This window comes from Suncus etruscus, chromosome 6, assembly GCF_024139225.1.
Source record: "Suncus etruscus isolate mSunEtr1 chromosome 6, mSunEtr1.pri.cur, whole genome shotgun sequence".
Lineage (NCBI taxonomy): Eukaryota > Metazoa > Chordata > Mammalia > Eulipotyphla > Soricidae > Suncus > Suncus etruscus.
In genome coordinates this window covers 69,734,842-69,754,889 of record NC_064853.1, presented here as the reverse complement: position 1 = coordinate 69,754,889, position 20,048 = coordinate 69,734,842, and the positions used below count along the sequence as shown (strand labels likewise).

Below are 20,048 nucleotides of genomic sequence, written 5' to 3'. Positions count from 1 at the left end.
CCATTGTCACATTTGGATTGTGGGTTTTTCTACGTGTTGTAGTGGTATTCATTGTCTATATGATGTTGGCAGCACACTCCTCTGGCTCCACCCTTTCTGGATGGGCTGACTTGCCTCTAAGGGAGGGGAGTCCTCCGTGGATGAAGCCTCACACTGGGTCAAATCTTAGGCCCGAGCATGTAACAGAGAAGACAGTCCAGAGAGAAATGTTTGCTTCTGTGATATAGCGCCGTTCTTAGTGTGATTTTTCCTTCTTGTTGCAATGGAGTTCTTTCCTTAGAAAGAGTGCACGGCCGCGTAGCGAAGCGGAGCGGCCGTGCTCCTCTGAGCCTCTTTTTGCCCCACTCGCAAGAGTTTCACGCAAGAGGACAGTAGACAGACATAGACAGGTCACACTCACAGTCTTTCACAGCTGAGCCCCACTGGGCCGGTGTACTTTTGCGGATTTTCCCCGCCTGGTGTCACACACAGGGAGCCAGCTTTTGCAAAGGATAGCCGGTTTTTATGCTCTGAAGTCCCTCCCTGAAAATGGCGTCTGGGCGAGTGAGGTTTCTGGAGGCTCTTTTTGCCCCACTCGCAAGAGTTTCACGCAAGAGGACAGTAGACAGACATAGACAGGTCACACTCACAGTCTTTCACAGCTGAGCCCCACTGGGCCGGTGTACTTTTGCGGATTTTCCCCGCCTGGTGTCACACACAGGGAGCCAGCTTTTGCAAAGGATAGCCGGTTTTTATGCTCTGAAGTCCCTCCCTGAAAATGGCGTCTGGGCGAGTGAGGTTTCTGGAGGCTCTTTTTGCCCCACTCGCAAGAGTTTCACGCAAGAGGACAGTAGACAGACATAGACAGGTCACACTCACAGTCTTTCACAGCTGAGCCCCACTGGGCCGGTGTACTTTCGCGGATTTTCCCCGCCTGGTGTCACACACAGGGAGCCAGCTTTTGCAAAGGATAGCCAGCTTTTATGCTCTGAAGTCCCTCCCTGAAAATGGCGTCTGGGCGAGCGAGGTTTCTGGAGGCTCTTTTTGCCCCACTCGCAAGAGTTTCACGCAAGAGGACAGTAGACAGACATAGACAGGTCACACTCACAGTCTTTCACAGCTGAGCCCCACTGGGCCGGTGTGCCTATTAATATTTAATAGTTGAATAAGTAAATGTCGTTCTGTATGGTTTGGAAAATGTTTAGCATCTAAGAGGAGTCCATATATATGTATAAATATACACACACACATATATATATATATTCAGGCAAGTGGTATGTAGTAAGGAGTAATTAAAGAAATATGAGAATACAGAAGAAAAAAGAAATATAATGGGAAAAGTTGTGAGCATGGAATGTATCTCATTGGCCTGAAAGATTTGCCAGAACCTCCTCCTTTATCCTAAAACCTCAATCATTTTCAGCAGATTTCACTACTTAAACCAATGTCACTTGCCTCTTCCAGGTAGGGAAATAAGAAGTAAAATCTAAGCAGGCAATATCAAACTCAGTCTCTAAAGCAATGAATAGACCAAATGAATTGCCTGATGGGTAGTTAATTGTTCTTGAGTTGATTAGCAGTTTTCCCTAGAGGAGTTGGAAGATAAGTGGGTTGTGCTTAGGAGCCCTAGACTAACAGATCCTATTGGGATTGTAATAGTTTGACCCCTGAAATAGCCAGTCTGACTGGGAGTAGTCTAGAATACATGGCAAGAAGGGAATAGGGCTGTTGGAGGAGGGTGGGGCAGGGGGACAGACAGTGTTGGAGTGCTGGTGATGGTGTTCAAGATTGCATCAGAGAGAAAGAATGCAGTGTCAACCCTGATGTATTCTGGAAGTATAAGATACTTGGACATATCAGTGAAAAAATGGACAAAATGAGAAGAGAAAATACAAAATTGAATTTTTTCCCCATCATTCAAATTTACCCAAGGAGTCAAACAGTTTCTATAAGTGTTCCCGTTTCTTTGAGTTATGAGAAGATTGGTCCAGTTAATCTTAAACTGTGTACAATCCCAAAGACCTATGAGAAAGGAAATCTCTTGAAAATAAGGTGTTAGTCTTTTTGAAACTAGAGTCCCACATCCCTGTTAACATTCTGTTAAAACAGCTCTTCATGTTTAAGAGTTAGATCTGATGGTTAATAACCAAGTAGCATATATATTACTAAAAGGTAAAGAAGGAACAAATCAGTTTTGGTGGAAATTCATGGTTGTAAGTCTTTCAGGTACAGTTGGTATCAGTTGGGGCCGGAGAGATAGCATGGAGGTAAGGCGTTTGCCTTTCATGCAGGAGGTCATCGGTTTGAATCCCGGCGTCCCATATGGTCCCCCGTGCCTGCCAGGAGCAATTTCTGAGCCTGGAGCCAGGAATAACCCCTGAGCACTGCCGGGTGTGACCCAAAAACAAAAACAAAACAAACAAAAAAAAACCAAAAAAAAAAAAAAAAAACAGTTGGTATCAGTTACCAATTTCTTGTTAAAATTTTTGATCTCAAAAATTTTATTTTATTTGCATTACTTAATTTATAAGGTATCTACCATTTATTAAATTTTTTTTAGTGTTGTAAACACATCAGAAAGTATTTCAAAGGAACTTATTTTATTTTTTTTACTGTTTTGCACTTTTTGCTCAAGCAAAATCAATTATATAAAACATTTTAGTTTTGTCTTGGCAGCCACAGAACTTGGAGTTCCCTGAATATCTCTAAATTTTTCAATACTGACACCCCAAAAGGAACACACCAAATTAGATGTCAGAGTAGAACAGAAGCCAAATAAGGTTAACAAACAAAACTAGGGGCTGGAGAGATAGAACAATGGTAGGGCCTTTGCCTTGCATGCAGCCAATCCAGGACAGGTGATTTGAATCCCGGCATCCCATATGGTTCCCGTGCCTGCCAGGACCAATTTCTGAGCGCAGGGCCAGGAATAACCCCTGAGCGCTGCTGGGTGTGACCCAAAAACCAAAAAAAATCCAAACAAAACTAATAACAGAATGATCGACTAGTAACAAATAGCTTAGTGAACCCTCAGTGACTGAATTCCCATTGCAAGATATAATAATTTACAGTTTCTTTTGCTGTATTTTTGTTTTGTTTGTGTCTGCCAATGGGGCTGGCTTGGGGGTGGGTGGGAATCCGGTACAGGGAATTTTATGCTGGTGGTGGAATTGATGTTAGAACATGGAGTGGCAGAAACAAATGTGTTATGAGCAACTATGTAAGCCACCATATTTAAATGAGTTAGCAAGAAGAGCACAGAAAAGCATTCGATTTGTAACCCAAGAGCAAATTTTGGGTACTATAGAGGTAGCTCAACAGGCTGATGCATACTTTGTGTGCTGGAGACCTAGGTTTGATCCCTGGCACTGCATGATTGTATCCACCCCCCACCCCTACCCCCTACCCAAAGGCTATTTCTTTGATGGTGCTTACAAATTGCTCCTGACAGCTGTAGCTCTTGGGGGTAGGATCATAATCATGGGGTGCCAGGGATGGAATATTGGCCTCCTGCCATGCAAAGCCTTTTTCCTTGAGCTTTCTGTTCATTAAGCTGTATTTCTAACCCAAGAACGAATAGATTTTGTTTAATCTCTATTTAATTTCCATGTTATTTATTTTGTAGTTTGTCTCCCTTTTTTAATTTTATTAATTTTTTTTAATTTGGGGAGTGGGTTATTTTGGACCACACCTGGGTAGTGTTCAGGGGCTATTCCTGGCTTTGTGTTCTGAAGCAACGCCAGGTGGTGTCCAGGATTTTAAACTGGGGTCAGTGGAAATCAAGCGAAGTGCCCTAACTGCTAAACTGTTCTCTCCAGGATCCTCTTTTTTTGTTTTTGGGCCATATCTGGCTGTGCTCAGGACTTAATTCCTGAATCTGTGCTCAAGGATCACTCCCAAAGGTGTTTGTGTCAGATCATATGGGATGCTAGGGATAGAACCAATTGGGCACATGAAAGGCAAGTGCCTTAACTGCTCCATTATCTCTCTGACCTATAAAAATACTTGCTTGGGGAGTGCCTGTTTAAAACTCATGAGGTTAGGGCCGGGCGGTGGCGCTCGAGGTAAGGTGCCTGCCTTACCCGCGCTAGCCTAGGAGACGGACCGCGGTTCGATCCCCCGGCGTCCCATATGGTCCCCCAAGCCAGGAGCGACTTCTGAGCGCATAGCCAGGAGTAACCCCTGAGCGTCACCGGGTGTGGCCCAAAAACCAAAAAAAAAAAAAAAAAAAAAAAACTCATGAGGTTAACAATTTTTGAATTCAAATGAGAGAGATGGAATAGAAAGATGTAAATTGTATCTTTTTATTTGCCTTTTTTCCTTTTCTTGATTCTTTTTCTCATTTGTACTGTTTAAAACTTTAGGTATTTATTTAGATTATTATTGCTATCTGTCATGTTAATAACATTCTGAAAGAGAAAAATTATTCCATCTTGGGGCCGGAGAAATAGCATGGAGGTTAGGCATTTGCCTTGCATGCAGAAGGTTGGTGGTTCGAATCCTGGCATCCCATATGGTCCTCTGAGCTTGCCAGGAGCGATTTCTGAGCATTGAGCCAGGAATAACTTCTGAGTGCTGCCGGGTGTGACCCAAAAAAACCAAAAAACAAACAAAAATATTCCATCTTTATGATTACTAATAAACAGGTGGCTTGTAATACCTTTTCAGTTATTTTGGGAAAAAATCAAATTTATCATTGTTGTATGTTTTTTTTTATGTTTCAGAACAAAATTCAGCATTAAATTCAAATCAAGATCTAAGGAAACATTTTTCTAATTTGAGTCTTTTTGAGGCATATTTTTATATATATATATATAATTTCTTTATTTAAGCACCATGATTACAAACATAATTGTAGTTGGATTCAGTCATAAAAAGAATATCCCCCTTCACCCATGCAACCTTCCCATCACCAATGCCCCCATCTCTTCCCTCCCCCATCCCACCCTGTAGTATTCGAGATAGGCTTTCTACATCCTTGAGGTGTATTTCTCTCTCTCTCTCTCTCTCTCTCTCTCTCTCTTTTCTTTCTTTCTTTCTTTCTTTCTTTCTTTCTTTCTTTCTTTTCTTTCTTTCTTTCTTTCTCTTTTTTCTTTCTTTCTTCTTCTTTCTTTCCTTCTTTCTTCTTTCCTTCTTTCTTTCTTTCTTTTCCTCTCTCTCTCTCTCCCTCCCTCCCTCCCTCCCTCCCTCCCTTCTTTCTTTCTTTCTTTCTTTCTTTCTTTCTTTCTTTCTTTCTTTCTTTCTTTCTTTCTTTCTTTCTTTCTTTCTTTCTTTCTTTCTTTCTTTCTTTCTTTCTTTCCCTTCCTTCCTTCCTTCCTTCCTTTCTCCTTCCTTCCTTCCTTCCTTCCTTCCTTCCTTCCTTCCTTCCTTCCTTCCTCCCTTCCTTCCTTCCTTCCTTCCTTCCTCCCTCCCACACTCCCTCCCTCCCCCCCTCCCTCCCCCCCTCCCTCCATCCTTCCTTCCCTCCCTCCCTCCCTCCTTCCTTCCTTCCTTCCTTCCTTCCTTCCTTCCTTCCTTCCTTCCTTCCTTCCTTCCTTCCTTCCTTCCTTCCTTCCTTTGTCACACCTGGCAGTGCTCAGGGGTTACTCTTGGCTCTATGCTCAGAAATCGCTCAGGGGGCCATATGGGATGCCAGGATTTTACCTTCTGCATGCAAGGCAAATGCCCTACCTCCATGCTATCTCTCCAACCCCAAGGTGTATTTCTAATTGTAGTACATGCCTGTTTAATTTAGAAAATGTTCTGATACTTACCTGTGATGAGCCACAATCTGACTTTTTAATATTTTTTAATTTATGATATATTAAATTTTAAGTGCTTTTAGTGTCTTGCTTTTGAGAAAAACTTATTTTATTGTGGAATCAGTTTCTTCAGTTATAATGTAATAATGATGCAGACATTTTTAACTGTTAAAGCCAAAACAAGCATAATTCCAATGGTGCTTAGTTCTTTATAATCATTGATATTTATATTAAATTTTTATTTATCGAAAATTGAATTTATTTCAGGTTGATTATATAGAAAATATCTGTTCTATTATGCATTTTCCATAATACTGTGAAGAAATCAGATACATAAGAATTCAGTAGGATTACTTTCTGTGGTTTAGGACAAAGTTTTTCAGTCAGAGGCAACACTGTCTGAAGTGTTACTTTTATTATAAAGCGACTGGTTTTCATTACAGCCTCATCTATCAAGGTTTATTTCTTAAACTGCAGAAAGATTAAGTGAAATTCAGATAGAACCTTATTTAAAATCGTGATGTTTTATAGAATGCATTTTTTGAAATTGTCTGTTTATTAATAAAGCTGAATTTCTCAGTAATATCAGCTTTTACTTTTTTTTAACTGTTCTTTTTAGGTGTAAAGACTGAAAATTATAGGCAGGAGCTAACTAATAATTCTACCACAAAATTAAACTTTGTCTTTAGATTGACTATGAGACTAAAATGAAGATGCAGCTACTCTCAAATGAAAACCTGGGAATAAAAGTTGAAGTGAAAGGTGAAGATAAAGATAAGGTAATAAATTAACATAATAAACTTTCTGCTAATAGGATTCCTGGATCTAAAATAAACATGATAATGTTTTATAAGAAACTGTTTTACAATGATCTTTCTGATTAAATCTTAAATGATCAAAGGCATTTACTTGTACACTACTTTAATGTCTATTTTAATGATATTTGTTGAATATCAACAAATATGGGTTTAAAAGAGATAGATTCCAAGGTAAATATCATTGTTTTTAATGGATGAAATTATGTTTTTCTGAAAAATTCTTGTGGAAAAATAATTAATATTCTTCGTTCCATCCATGTTATAAGTGAAAAGTAAATAAAATGTGTTTTTGTTCTTTTCTTTATATATATATATATACTTTGTACATTTTAACCTTTTCACAGAGAATGTGGGAAAAAATGATTGCATATCTAAGCAACAGACAAAAAGACCAGCAAGGAATACTTAAATAAATTCTGCTATGTATCTGCCGTAATGCAGGCTTCTAATCCTCCTGCCTATCTCCATATAAATGATTCTGTTCAAGACCATAGATGTTTTCTTCACTAAAAGCAGTAAAGCTCTTTTAGATGAAATGTCTAAAAACATCTTGTAATAACTTGGAGCATGCTGGCAAGAGTAGTCACTTGTGACTATGTGTGAAACCCCCTCAGCCAGTCGATATTGTAATAAGCAAAAATGGTAGCATCACTCCATTATTCAGAAAAGCCAACAGCGTGCTTGTTCCTTAGGCTGCAGCATTCATTAAGGAAAGCTTACTGGGCTGAAAGCTGGAAACAGATGATAACGGGATATGATTTTCATATTTAATGCTTTCCTTGGAAGAGTATGTGTGCTACAGATTGATAGAAGAATCAACTGCTACTTTACTAAAAGACTTTCAGGTTTGCCCTATAGCTACCGATGGAATCATTCAGCCAAGAAATTAACTTTTTCTCCTTTTACCTGCTTTATATATCTGCTAAGCAGGCTGCCTGGCTGCCAGTAAATGCTATTATGCAGTTAACTGTTTGGTATTTAAGACTCTTATCAGAAAAGAAACAGAGGCCACACTATTTTGTTTTTATAGTAGGAACAAGGTTTTAGTTTTTCTTTTTTTTTTTTCTTGCATTAGCAGGCATTAAGCTGAGTTTATAGGAAGTTTTGGTTTTCCTTCCCAAAGATTAAAAAGTTAAAAAATCTAGAATTTAGAGTATTCTTTAAACTGTAGGTATAAAACACCAACCCCCAGCAACCTTGACCTATGTAAAAAGACCTTTTATGATAATTATTTTATTGCCAGTAATATACACTTCTAAACTATTCAGGCAGTTTTTTGTTTGACATTTGGTCATGAAATAATTTGAGTGCTTTTAATCTGTAAACCATTTTGTCCTTTTTTTTGTGCTTTTCTTGGTAAATCCATTTGTAGTATGGCACTGTCAGTCATATAGAAATAGGAGCCTCTGTCTTTTCCCATTTTTACTATCTACTGCTTACCTTTTGTAGCATGTACCTTGTGTTCTCTTAAGTCATGTTTAAAATTAAGGGCAAGAGACAAAAACTGGCAGCCCTTTAAAATGCTATATAACATAATTAGGAGAAAAGTAATTCCTGTACACTGAAATGTATCATCATCTCTTTAAAAGTTTTAGACATTATCTGCTAGCTAGGGAATATCTGGGAAATTGTGCATCTTGCGTTTTTCAATTTTCCTTTATTATACAATTAATTTAAAGAAATCAATTTTTTTCTTTTTAGTTTTTGGGCCACACCTGGTGGTGCTTGGGTTACTCCTGGCTCCGTGCTCAGAAAATCACTCCTGTCAGGCATGGTGGACCAGACAGGATGCTGGGAATCAAACCCGGGTTTGGGTTTGTCCCCAGTTGGCCTCGTGCAAGTCAAATGTCCTACCACTGTACTATCGCTTCAGCCCATAAAGAAATCAATTCCTTTTTTTTTTCTCTTGGTTTTTGGGGCCACACCCATTTGATGCTCAGGGGTTACTCCTGGCTAAGTGCTCAGAAATTGCCCCTGGCTTGGGGGGACATATGGATGCCGGGGATCAAACCGTGGTCCTTCCTTGGCTAGCACTTGCAAGGCAGACACCTTACCTCCAGCGTCACCTCACTGGTCCCATCAATTCCATTTTCTATTTTTTTAATTAATTAATTAATTAATTAATTAATTATTTTGGTTTTTGGGTCACACCTGGCACTCAGAAATCGCTCGTGGCATGCTCTGGGAATCATATGGAATGCTGGGATTCAAACCACCATCTGTCCTAGGTTGGCTGCTTACAAGGCAAATGCCCTACTGCTGTGTTATCTCTCCGGCCCATGAAATCAAAGTATACCATCAGTTTAACCTTGCATTAGTCTTTATTATATACCTTTTCTGAAACCATTCCTATCACATGATTTCCATTTATTTTTTGATGAAAATTTGTCCTCTCTGTTTTTAGGCAATTTTGTTTTGTTTCTGTACCCAGAGATTTGATGCCCTTGAACTGGCTGAAGCATAGTATATTCCACTAGTTGGATTCCATAAATAGTTATTGATCACTGTTCTGTTTGAGAAGCTAAGGAAGTGGGGTCCACCAGTGACTACTACAGTTCTGATTCTCAAGATGTTTCTTTTGATTGATATTCCTTTCTGAGGCCCAGATGTTGTGTGATAAATGCCAGCTCCAGAGAGGCAGGCATGAGCTCTGTAGGAAGGATAGTATGCTAAAGTCAACAACTCATGGTGTGGTGGAAAAGGTAGAAATTAAGCTAGTGTAAAGAAGGGATTGTCGGTTAGTGGGGGATGTGATAGGCATTCTGGCAGATATTATGATGTGCACTAGTTCTTGCACATTTTGTTTGGTTGGTTTTGTTTTGGGGCCACACCTAGTGGTACTGAGGGCTTATTGCTGGCTTTACGCTCAGGAATCACTCAGGGCCATATACAGTACTAGGTATTGAACCCAGTCTGGTTGTGTACTAGACAAATACCCTACCCACTATACTATCTCTCCAGCTCTGACATTTCTTTATTCAGTTTTACTCAATTCTTTTACTTTTAAGTCTTAGTTATATCCAGAGAGACATTTGAGAACTGGGCAACAGATAGTGGGCATATTGAATTATTAACGAATATAGGTATGTTGGGAGCCGGAGAGATAGCACAGTGGCAGGGCATTTGTCTTGCATGCAGCTGATCCAGGACCGACAGTGGTTCAAATCCTGGCATCCCATATGGTCCCCTGTGCCTGCCAGGAGTGATTGCTGAGCGAAGAGCCAGAAGTAACCCCTGAGCACTGCAGGGTGTGAGCCCAAACCAAAAAAATAAAATAAAATACAGGTATGTCAGGCCAAAATAATAGTACAGCAGGTAGCACACTTGTCTTGCATGTGGCTGACCCAAATTTGGTCCCCAGGTCCCCTTACAGTTCTCGGACAACTTCTAGGAGTGATTCCTTAGTGCAAAGCTAGGAGTAAGCCCTAAGTACTGTGAATATAGCCCTAAAACAAAAACAAAACAATGCAGGAGTGTTGTCATGATATTCTCAGACAGTAATAATTGTAAAGAAAATGGTCTTCCTTCTTTTTGTTGAAATGAGTTAATGAAATTGTTGTAATTTATAACATATTGATTGGGAGGGCAGGGACTTGGGCCACACCTGGCCATGCTTAGGGTTTCTCCTGGCTCTGTACTCAGAAATCACTCCTGGCAGTCTCAAGGGACCATTTGAGATGCCAGAAATTAAACCTGATTTCGTCCCAGGTCAGTCGCATGCAAGGCAAGTGCCCTACTGCTGTGTAACATTGATTTTATATTGATTTACCTTGGAAAATAACTTAGACAATCTACGTTTGAAGTTTAAGCTTAATGAATTCATTTTAAAATTTGTTATTTTATCCACTATTAAAATTAATGACAAAAACACCTTAGTGGCCTGAATTGTTAAAATTTGTTTACCTTTGTCTTGGCTATAATTTGCAAAGTGGAAGAATTAAAATTAACATTGTCAGGCTGAAATGTTGCTCAATAATGGAGTACATACCTTACATGTGTCAAAAATGCTCTGGGTTCACTTCCCAGTAACACCAAAAAAAATTCTTAGTGGCATGATCTCTTAACTGGCTCAGGCTATAGAAAAAAATATTATAGAATAAGTGGCTTCTCTTAGAAATTCTTTATCCAAGGTGTGAAAGCTATAAGTTTAAGTTCAAGTTGCTGGTAGGGTTGATTTCTAGGAAGAGTTTTTTTCTTGGGTTGCAGATTGCTGTCCGCCCTTTGTCTTTGTGGGGTCTCTTATGTAGGTATATGGAGAGAGATTAATCTCTGACATCTAATGAGAGCAGTCATATGGACTAAGTACCACCCTTCTCACTTCATTAACTTTATTTATTTTAATAATATATTTAAGCACTGTGGTTACAAATATGTTTGTAGTTGGGCTTCACTCATAAAATGTATACCCCTTCATCAGTGCAACCTTCCCACCACCAATGCCCACATCTTCCTTTTCCCCCAACCCCTTGCCTGTATTTGAGACAGGCATTCTATTTCTCTCATTCACTATCCTCATGATAGTTGTTGGTGTAGGTGTTTTTCTAACAGCACTCACCATTCATTCTGTGCTAACCTTCCTATCAAAGAGTTGGTTCTTCCAGCCCTTATCTCTGTTGTATCTGGGTATTATCATGCTGTCTTTTATTTTTCTTAAATCTCACAGATGATTGAGACTATTCTGTGTCTATCGCTCTCCCTCTGACTCATTTCTCACTCAGCATAATAGTTTCCATGTCTATCCATGTAAAGGTAAATTTCATGACTTTATTTTTTATGACAGCTGCCTACTATTCCATTGGTATATATACACAATATCTTTAGCTACTCATCTGTTGTTGGGCTTCTGGGTTGTTTCCAGATTCTGGCTAAGGTAAATAGAGCTGTACTGAACATAGACATGCAGAGGGAATTTTTGTATTGTATTTATATATTTGTAAGGTATATCCCTAGGAGTAGTATAGCTGGATCATGGGAGCTCAATTTCCAGTTTTTTGAGAATCTCCATATTGTTTTCCATAAAGGCTGAACTAGACAGCATTCTCACCAGCAGTGAATGAGTTTCTTTCTCCCCACATCTCTGCCAGCACTGATTGTTCTTTTTCTTTGTGATATGTGTCATTCTCTGTGGCATAAGATGTTATCTCATTGTTGTTTTAATTTGCTTCTTCCTGATGATTAGTGTGTGGAACATTTTGTCATGTGCCTTTTGGTCATCTGTATTTCTTCTTTGAGGAAATGTCTGTTCATTTCTTCTCTCTATTTGGGGGGGGCGGGGCACACCTGGTGACGCTCAGGGGTTACGCCTGACTATGTTCTCAGAAATCGCTCCTGGCTTGGGGGACTATATGGGACGCTGGGAGATCGAACCTCAGTCTATCCTAGACTAGCGCAGGCAAGGCAGATGCCCCACCGCTTGTGCCAATGCTCCGGCCCCATCTCTCCATTTTTTGATGGGGTGAGATATTTTTTCTTGTTAAGTTCTGTCAGTACTGTTTCCTTTGAGGTATAGAAGCTTCTCATTTTAATGTAGTCCAGTTTGTTTATCTCTGCTTCCACTTGTTAGGATAGTGATGTTTCCTCTTTGAAGATGCCTTTAATCTCAGCGTCATGGAGTATTTTACCTATGTCTTCTTCTCTATACCTTATAGTTTCAGGTCTGATATCAAGATCTTTAACCCATTTGGATTTGACCTTTGTACATGGTGTTAGATGGTGGTCCAAATTGGCTTGTTGACATAGTTATAGATGCTGTACTACAGATAGATCTTTAAAATATTATGGCAGGTGAAAGAATCCAATCAAGAAAAATCACATATATAATTTCATTTGAATAAATTTTCCAGAGTGAGTGAATTTTTGGGAAACACAAGAGAGTAAGTGACTTCCTGGACGTGTTGGCAGTAATAGCAATGTTCATGTTCTTGAGACTATGCCATCCAAACACAGTTCATTTCTTTTTCTTGTGTTTAGATTTATTTTTACATAGGTTTAAGAATACTGTTTAATTTTTGAATTTTTTTCACTTATCATATATACAAACTTTGAGTTGGAATGTCCACAAGTGATAGTGCGTGGGACCATATGGCACCAGGAATTGAATCCTGGGGCTTCTACATGCAAATCAAAGTACTTCAGCCCTTTGAGTTCATTTCAAGTTGCCTCATTTAAAAAAAAAATCACGATGTTATTTAGTAAGCTTATAGGTTGCTAGTAAATTTTCAGGGTTATAAATAATGTTTAAGTGAATTTTTGATTTCCACTTTTTTTTAAGATGCTATCATGAGGGGCCGGAGTGATGGTGCAGTGGTAAGGCGTTTACCTTGCATGTGTCTAACTTAGGATAGATCTCAGTTTGATCCTCCAGCATCCCATATGGTCCCCCAAGCCAGGAGCAATTTCTGAGCGCATAGTCAGGACTAACCCCTGAGCGTCACAGGTGCGGCCCAAAAATCAAAAAAAAAAAAAAAAAAAAAAAGATGCTATTATGAGGGTTGGAGTAGTAGCACAGCAGTAGGGTGTTTGCCTTGTACTCAGCTGACCCAGGACAGACCCGGATTTGATCTCATCATCCCCTATGGTCTCCCGAGCCAGGAGTGATTTCTGAATGCAGAGCCATGAATAACCCCTGATCACCATCATATGTGACACAAAAACAAAAGATGCTATCAAGTACAAGTACTGTATCAAAGTAGTCACATTACTTCTTTGTGATCATTTATATAATTGAGTTATATCTTAGCAACTTTATTATAATACAGTATCATTATCCATATTTACTTACTGTGCATTAGATTTCTAGCACTTTTTTATTATCTGTTTTAAATTTAAGAACATTTGTCGTACTTATTCATTCCTCACCACAGAGGGCACACAGAGATTTTTTTAAATAATAATTTTAGGTTTGAAGAAAAGTTACAGATACAATTTTGAGTGTTCTTAGTTTCTGTACCCAGTTTTCATCATTATTAACATCTTAAATAATAATTTAAAGTTTGTCATATTTTTGGCTTCTGAGACCCCCTACATCAGGGGTCTCAAACTCGCAACCCGTGGGCCGCGAACGGTCCTCCATACAACATTTTGTGGCCCTGCCCTAGAGGAATCTTTTTTTGTTTTGTTTTGTTTTAGTTGTTTGGGTCACACCCCCCAATATTAAAGGCTTACTACTGACTTTGCACTCAAGGATCACCTCGACTTTGCCTCCTGCGGCCCCCAGGTAAATTGAGTTTGAGACCCCTGCCCTACATTGATATTAACTAAATCCCAGGTTTATTCTTTTTTCTTATTGTTTGATTCATTTCCTCCACTAATGTATACTTTTCTATTTTAAGACCATACCCAGTATTGCTCAAGGTTTATTCCTGCTATGCTCTCAGGCATTACCCCTGACAGGGCTTTAGGGACCTTATTGAGTGCCAGGGATCAGCCTGAGTTGGTTTTGTACTACCTGCTCTATTAACTCTTCAACTCCTACAGTTTAGTTTTTAAAAATTTAATGTAATATAGAATGCAACTGCATGTCAATCATTTTATAAGAAGTCAAGTTTTTAAGGGATTATTTTAAATAATTTTGACAGCCTGGAGATTGGGACTTAATTTACTTCTCAATATATTTATTTTATTAAAGTATTATTTGTATTCTTTAAAAAATAGAAACAACAGGGCTGGAGAGATAGAATGGAAGTAAGGCGTTTGCTTTGCATGCAGAAGGTTGTGGTTCGAATCCCAGTATCCCATATGGTCCCCCAAGCCTGCCAGGAGCGATTTCTGAGCATAGAGCCAGGAGTAATCAGAGTAACCCCTGAGTGCTGCCGGGTGTGACCCAAAAACCAAAAACATAAAAACATAAAATAAATAAAAACAACACTTCTGGTATTTATATATATAAATATATATACTACATGTAATCAAAATTATATATTGGATCAGACACCAACATCTATGTACACTAGGGCTAGAACTCAGGACTGCTAGAACTTGGCATTGTACTACAATAAGGAATTTGTGAAACAAATCCTAGCAGTAATCCGAATTTACTGCTAATAGCACTGACTTGATTATATGAGTATGTGTCCTTATCATTGTTCAGATTCTCTTACTTGAAACATAATCCATATTCCTTACAAAGCATCAGGCATAATGGAGAAAGCATAATGATTAATGTGGACAAAAGTATAGGGAGGTCTTTAAACACACTAGGACATTCTAAACAATTGAAAAAGACTTACAATATCAACAGTATTTTTTGTTAAATAGGTAATTAGGGGGAGGGAGTTATACCTGATTGAGCTCAGGGCTTACTCCTGACCCTCAGGAATCATTTCTGGGGTGACCATATGTAGTAGCAGAGATATGAGCCAAGGCTGCCATATGCAAGGCAGGCATCTTAACTCCTATACTCAACCATTGATTTTAGTAAAATTAAATTATTCAATAAGAGCATCAGTAAACTTAGAAAAACTATGAGCGAAGAATGTATGAAAACGTCAAATAGAAATGAATGAGATATAGAGTACAGTAGCTAAACTGATAAATACTTTACTAACAGAACTCTGAAGGACAAGGAAGATGAAATTATCAAGAAAGAAAACACTTAAAAATTGAAGAAAATGTAAGATGTTTAGTGGATATTACTGAGAAGAACAGCATCTTCATCATAGGGATTTCAGGAGAGTTAAGAGAGAAATTTGTTGTTGTAAGAGATAATAGGTAATAATTTCCCCTATTCTGAGAATGGTCACTTATTACTCTGATATGGAAGCCCAGAGAACTCTAAACCAAATAAACCGAAGCAAAATACCAAGATATATTGTAATTAAAATGGCAAGAATGAGAGAGAGAGAAAAGATACTCCTCAAAATAGCAAGATAAAATCAAAATCAAAGACTTGCATTGGATATCTGAAATGAAGTTCTGCAGACCAAAAGGAATGGTATTCTGTTTTGAATGAAAAAACTTTCAATCAAAAATTTTTTATCATGCCAGTTTTATCATACACATTTAAAGAAATGACAGAAACATTTTTAAGCAAACAGCTGCAAAAGGCATTTATTGCTTCTAACAGCTCTACAAGAAATACTAACTTGTCTTTTCTATAAGGTAAGGAAACACCTTTCATAAGCAGAAATATACTTAATTGAATTTGAAGGTTACTTTAAGTTCAAAGTGTAAATAAACTTAGAATTTTGATATAAATACATGCTAACTTCAAGGCAAATATACTTAAAAGAAAATAAGAAGAGGCAAATGGAAATTGGTCACTACACAAGAGGTCGATAACAAAGTGCCAGCAGGAAAAGTAAGGAAAAACAAAAAGTTTCTGAAATCCTCATCGAAAAAAATGGCAAAAATTACTTCATGTCAATAATCTCTCTAAATATCAATGGATAGCATGCCTTGCTCAAAAAGCGTAGAGTAATTGGATTGATTAGAAAACAAAAACCATTTCTGTTTAGAATTCATGTTAGAACCAAGTTACAGGGAATGTTGGACTTGTTCCCTCGGCCCTCAGATGCACCAATAGTACTTGTGGCATTGTTCTTCTTTTGCATAAGCACATTAAAATAGGAAAATATTATGTATGCAAATTCCTTTCTCACCACAGAAGGCACACAGAGGTTTTTTTTTGTTTTTTTTTTTTTTTTAATAATAATTTTAGGTTTGAAGAAACTTCAGAGTGAGGCCTCCTTGTAATTAGGCCAAGGCTTTTTTTTTCATTTTCCCATATTTTGCTGGGCCTATACAAATAATGGCAATTGCCACACTCACACCGTTACTATTGTAATTTTTAACACTTATCCTGAAAGGAAGGAAGGAAGGAAGGGAGGGAGGGAGGGAGGAAGGAAGGAAGGAAACTAGCTTACTAAACTTAAGAAAAATAACTGTAAACGGGTGGAGGAGGACAACACTGATGGTGGAATGCCCCTCACTCATTGTCACTATGTTCCTCAAATATTACTGTGAAAGAATTGTAATTCACTTCGACCACAATAAAAAATAACTTAATAATACAGGAATAATACAGGCAGGGGATGGGAAGGAGGGGGGCCATTGGTGGTGGGAAGTGGTAAAGGGGAGTGTTCTGTTTATGACTGAAACCCAACTACAATCATGTTTGTAATCATGGTGCTTAAATAAAGAATTTATATTTGGGCCCGGAGAGATAGCACAGCGGTGTTTGCCTTGCAAGCAGCTGATCCAGGACCTAAGGTGGTTGGTTCGAATCCCAGTGTCCCATATGGTCCCCTGTGCCTGCCAGGAGCTATTTCTGAGCAGACAGCCAGGAGTAACCCCTGAGCACTGCCGGGTGTGGCCCCCCAAAACAAAACAAACAAACAAAAAAATAAACAAAGAATTTATATTTAAAAAAAAAGGAAAGAAAAAAAACCAGGAGCCAGATCAGTGACACTAGAGGTAAGGTGTCTGCCTTGCAAGTGCTAGCCTAGGATGAGCCATGGTTCGATCCCCTGGCATCCCATATGGTCCCCAACCCAGGAGTGATTTCTGAGCAGCCAGAAGTAACCCTGAGCATCACCGGTGTGCCCCCCTCCCCAAAAAAAGAAAAAACCCAAAAACAAACCAAAAACCAAATAAACACAGGCTGAAAATAAAAAGGTTAGAAAATAATCATACAGACATATGACCATAATTATAGCAAAGTGGAGTTCAAGCTAAGTATGATAAGATAGAATGAACATAAGGATTAAAAAGTCAATTTAGCAAGAGAATTTAACTCTATACATATGTATCTGTATATGTATATATATACACACACACCAAATTAACACCAACAAACTTCTTTTTTATTATTTTTTAATATCATAACACTTTGATTACAAATATGATTGTAGTTGGGTTTCAGTCATGTAAAGAACACCCCCCTGCACCAGTGCAACATTCCCACCACCGATGTCCCAAATCTCCCAAATCTCCCTCCTCCTCACCGCACCCCCACCAGTACTCTAGACAGGCTTTCCACTTCCCTCATTCATTCACATTGTTGTGATGGTTCTCAGTGTAGTTATTCCTCTAACTGCACTCACCACTCTTTGTGGTGAGCTTCATGTTGTGAGCTGGACCTTCCAGCCCTTCTCTCTTTGTCTCTGAATATTATTGCAAAAATGTCTTACAGGAAAATTTCATGACTTCATTTCTCCTAACTGCTGCATAATATTCCATTGTGTATATATACAACAGTTTCTTTAGCCATTCATCTGTTGAAGGGCATCTTGGTTGTTTCCAGAGTCTGGCTATTGTAAATAGTGCTGCAATGAATATAGGTGTGAGGAAGGAATTTTTATATTGTATTTTTGTGTTCCTAAGGTATATCCCTAGGAGTTAAGACCAACAAACTTCTTAAAGCAGCTACTCAGACCTATGAAGAATATATTAACAGCAACAAAATAGTGGTAGGACACTTGAACACCCCATCCCCATCATTGAACAGAATAACCAGACAGAAAAACCAATGAGAAATTAAGGAACCGTTTTAAATGATGATTTGGAGAGCTGGCCTTAATAGATATGTACAGGGGGCCGGAGAGATAGCATGGAAGTAAGGCATTTGCCTTGCATGCAGAAGGATGGTAGTTTGAATCCCGGCATCCCATATGATTCCCGAGCCTGCTAGGAGTGATTTCTGAGCTTAGAACCAGGAGTATCCCTGAGAACTGCCGGGTGTGACCCAAATCCCGCCCCCCCCCCCCAAAAAAAAAGATATGTACAGGACTCTCCTCACTCAAAAAACTGAATACAACTCCAGTACAAATGGGATTTTTCTCTTCTTTCTTTTTTCTCTTTTCTTTTTCTCTTTTCTTTTTCTTTCTTTATCTTTCTTCTCTTTCTTTCTTTCTTTCTTTCTTTCTTTCTTTCTTTCTTTCTTTCTTTCTTTCTTTCTTTCTTTCTTTCTTTCTTTCTTTCTTACTTTCTTTCTTTCTCTTTCTCTCCTTCCTTCCTTCCTTCCTTCCTTCCTTCCTTCCTTCCTTCCTTCCTTCCTTCCTTCCTTCCTTCCTTCCTTCCTTCCTTCCTTCCTTCCTTCCTTCCTTCCTTCCTTCCTTCCTTCCTTCCTTCCTTTTTTCCTTTCTTTTATTTTTGGTTTTTGGGCCACACCCGGCGGTGCTCAGGGGTCACTCCTGGCTGTCTGCTCAGAAATAGCTCCTGGCAGGCACGGGGGACCATATGGGACACCGGGATTCGAACCAACCACCTTTGCTCCTGCATCAGCTGCTTGCAAGGCAAACACCGCTGTGCTATCTCTCCAGGGCCCTCTTTCTTTCTTTCTTTCTTTCTTTCTTTCTTTTTCTTCTTCTTCTTTCTTTCTTTCTTTCTTTTTCTTTCTTTCTTTTCTTTCTTTCTTTCTTTCTTTCTTTCTTTCTTTCTTTCTTTCTTTTCTTTCTTTCTTTCTTCTTTCTTTCTTCTTTCTTCCTTCTTCCTTCCTTCCTTCCTTCCTCCTCCCTCCTCCTCCCTCCCTCCCTCCCTCCCTCCCTCCCCTCCCCCTCCCTCCCTCCCTCCCTCGCTTCCTCCTTCTCTCCCTCCTTCCTTCCTTCCTTCCTTCTTCCTTTCCTTCCTTCCTTCCTTCCTTCCTTCCTTCCTTCCTTCCTTCCTTCCTTCCTTCCTTCCTTCCTTCCTTCCTTCCTTCCTTCCTTCTTCTTTCTTTTTCTTTTCCTATTTTTTAGTTAAAGAATAGAAAGTTTATTAGATTACTGAGGATGCCTTAGACAAGATGGTGTCATTGGCATTTATTGTTTTACTTCCTTTACAATCAGTAACACTTTGAGGTCTTTGTCTTGCCTTACTTTCCCAGCTAGAGCATACACAACTTTATTGAATGGAAGTGGGCAGAATAGATTCTTACATTAAACCTGATTTTTTATCACATAAGGTAAGATTTAAGCTCTTTTAAGCCCATATATTCCTTTTTTTTTTGGTTTTTGGGCCACACCCGGCGGTGCTCAGGGGTTACTCCTGGCTGTCTGCTCAGAAATAGCTCCTGGCAGGCACGGGGGACCATATGGGACACCGGGATTCGAACCAACCACCTTTGGTCCTGGATCGGCTGCTTGCAAGGCAAACGCCACTGTGCTATCTCTCCGGGCCCCCCCCCCTTTTTTTTTTAAAATTTGTAGCAGTACATAAATGTCCGACAGAAACCACTTTATCTGCCGAACACTCATATTTTTTCTTGAATATATGTTCCTCTCTTTCCCTTCACTTTTTTTTTTATGTTGTTGTTTGTTTGCTTTGGGCCATACTGGCAGCTTTCAGGGATTACTCCTGGCTTTGTGTTCAGAAATTACTCCTGGCGGGCTCAGGGGACCATCTGGGATACCAGAAATTGAATCCAGGTCTGTCCCAGGTCTGCCGTGTGCAAGCATGCAAGGCAAACACCGTACTGCTGTGCTATCACTCCCTTCATATTTTTCTTTGTACATTTCTTTTTTATTTTTTTTTTAATTTTGCTTTTTGGGTCATACCCGGCAGTGCTCTGGGGTTACTCCTGGCTTTTGTGCTC

General features: G+C 39.1%; 1 protein-coding gene across 1 annotated transcript in view; it reads left to right on the top strand.

The window, feature by feature from the left end:
- KIZ (kizuna centrosomal protein) overlaps window positions 1-20,048 on the top strand; it is a 132,568-nt gene that overhangs the window by 28,094 nt on the left and 84,426 nt on the right. Inside the window, 1 exon segment of the mRNA XM_049774332.1 lies at window positions 6,410-6,499. Within this exon segment, the coding sequence (XP_049630289.1) occupies window positions 6,410-6,499 (90 nt within the window).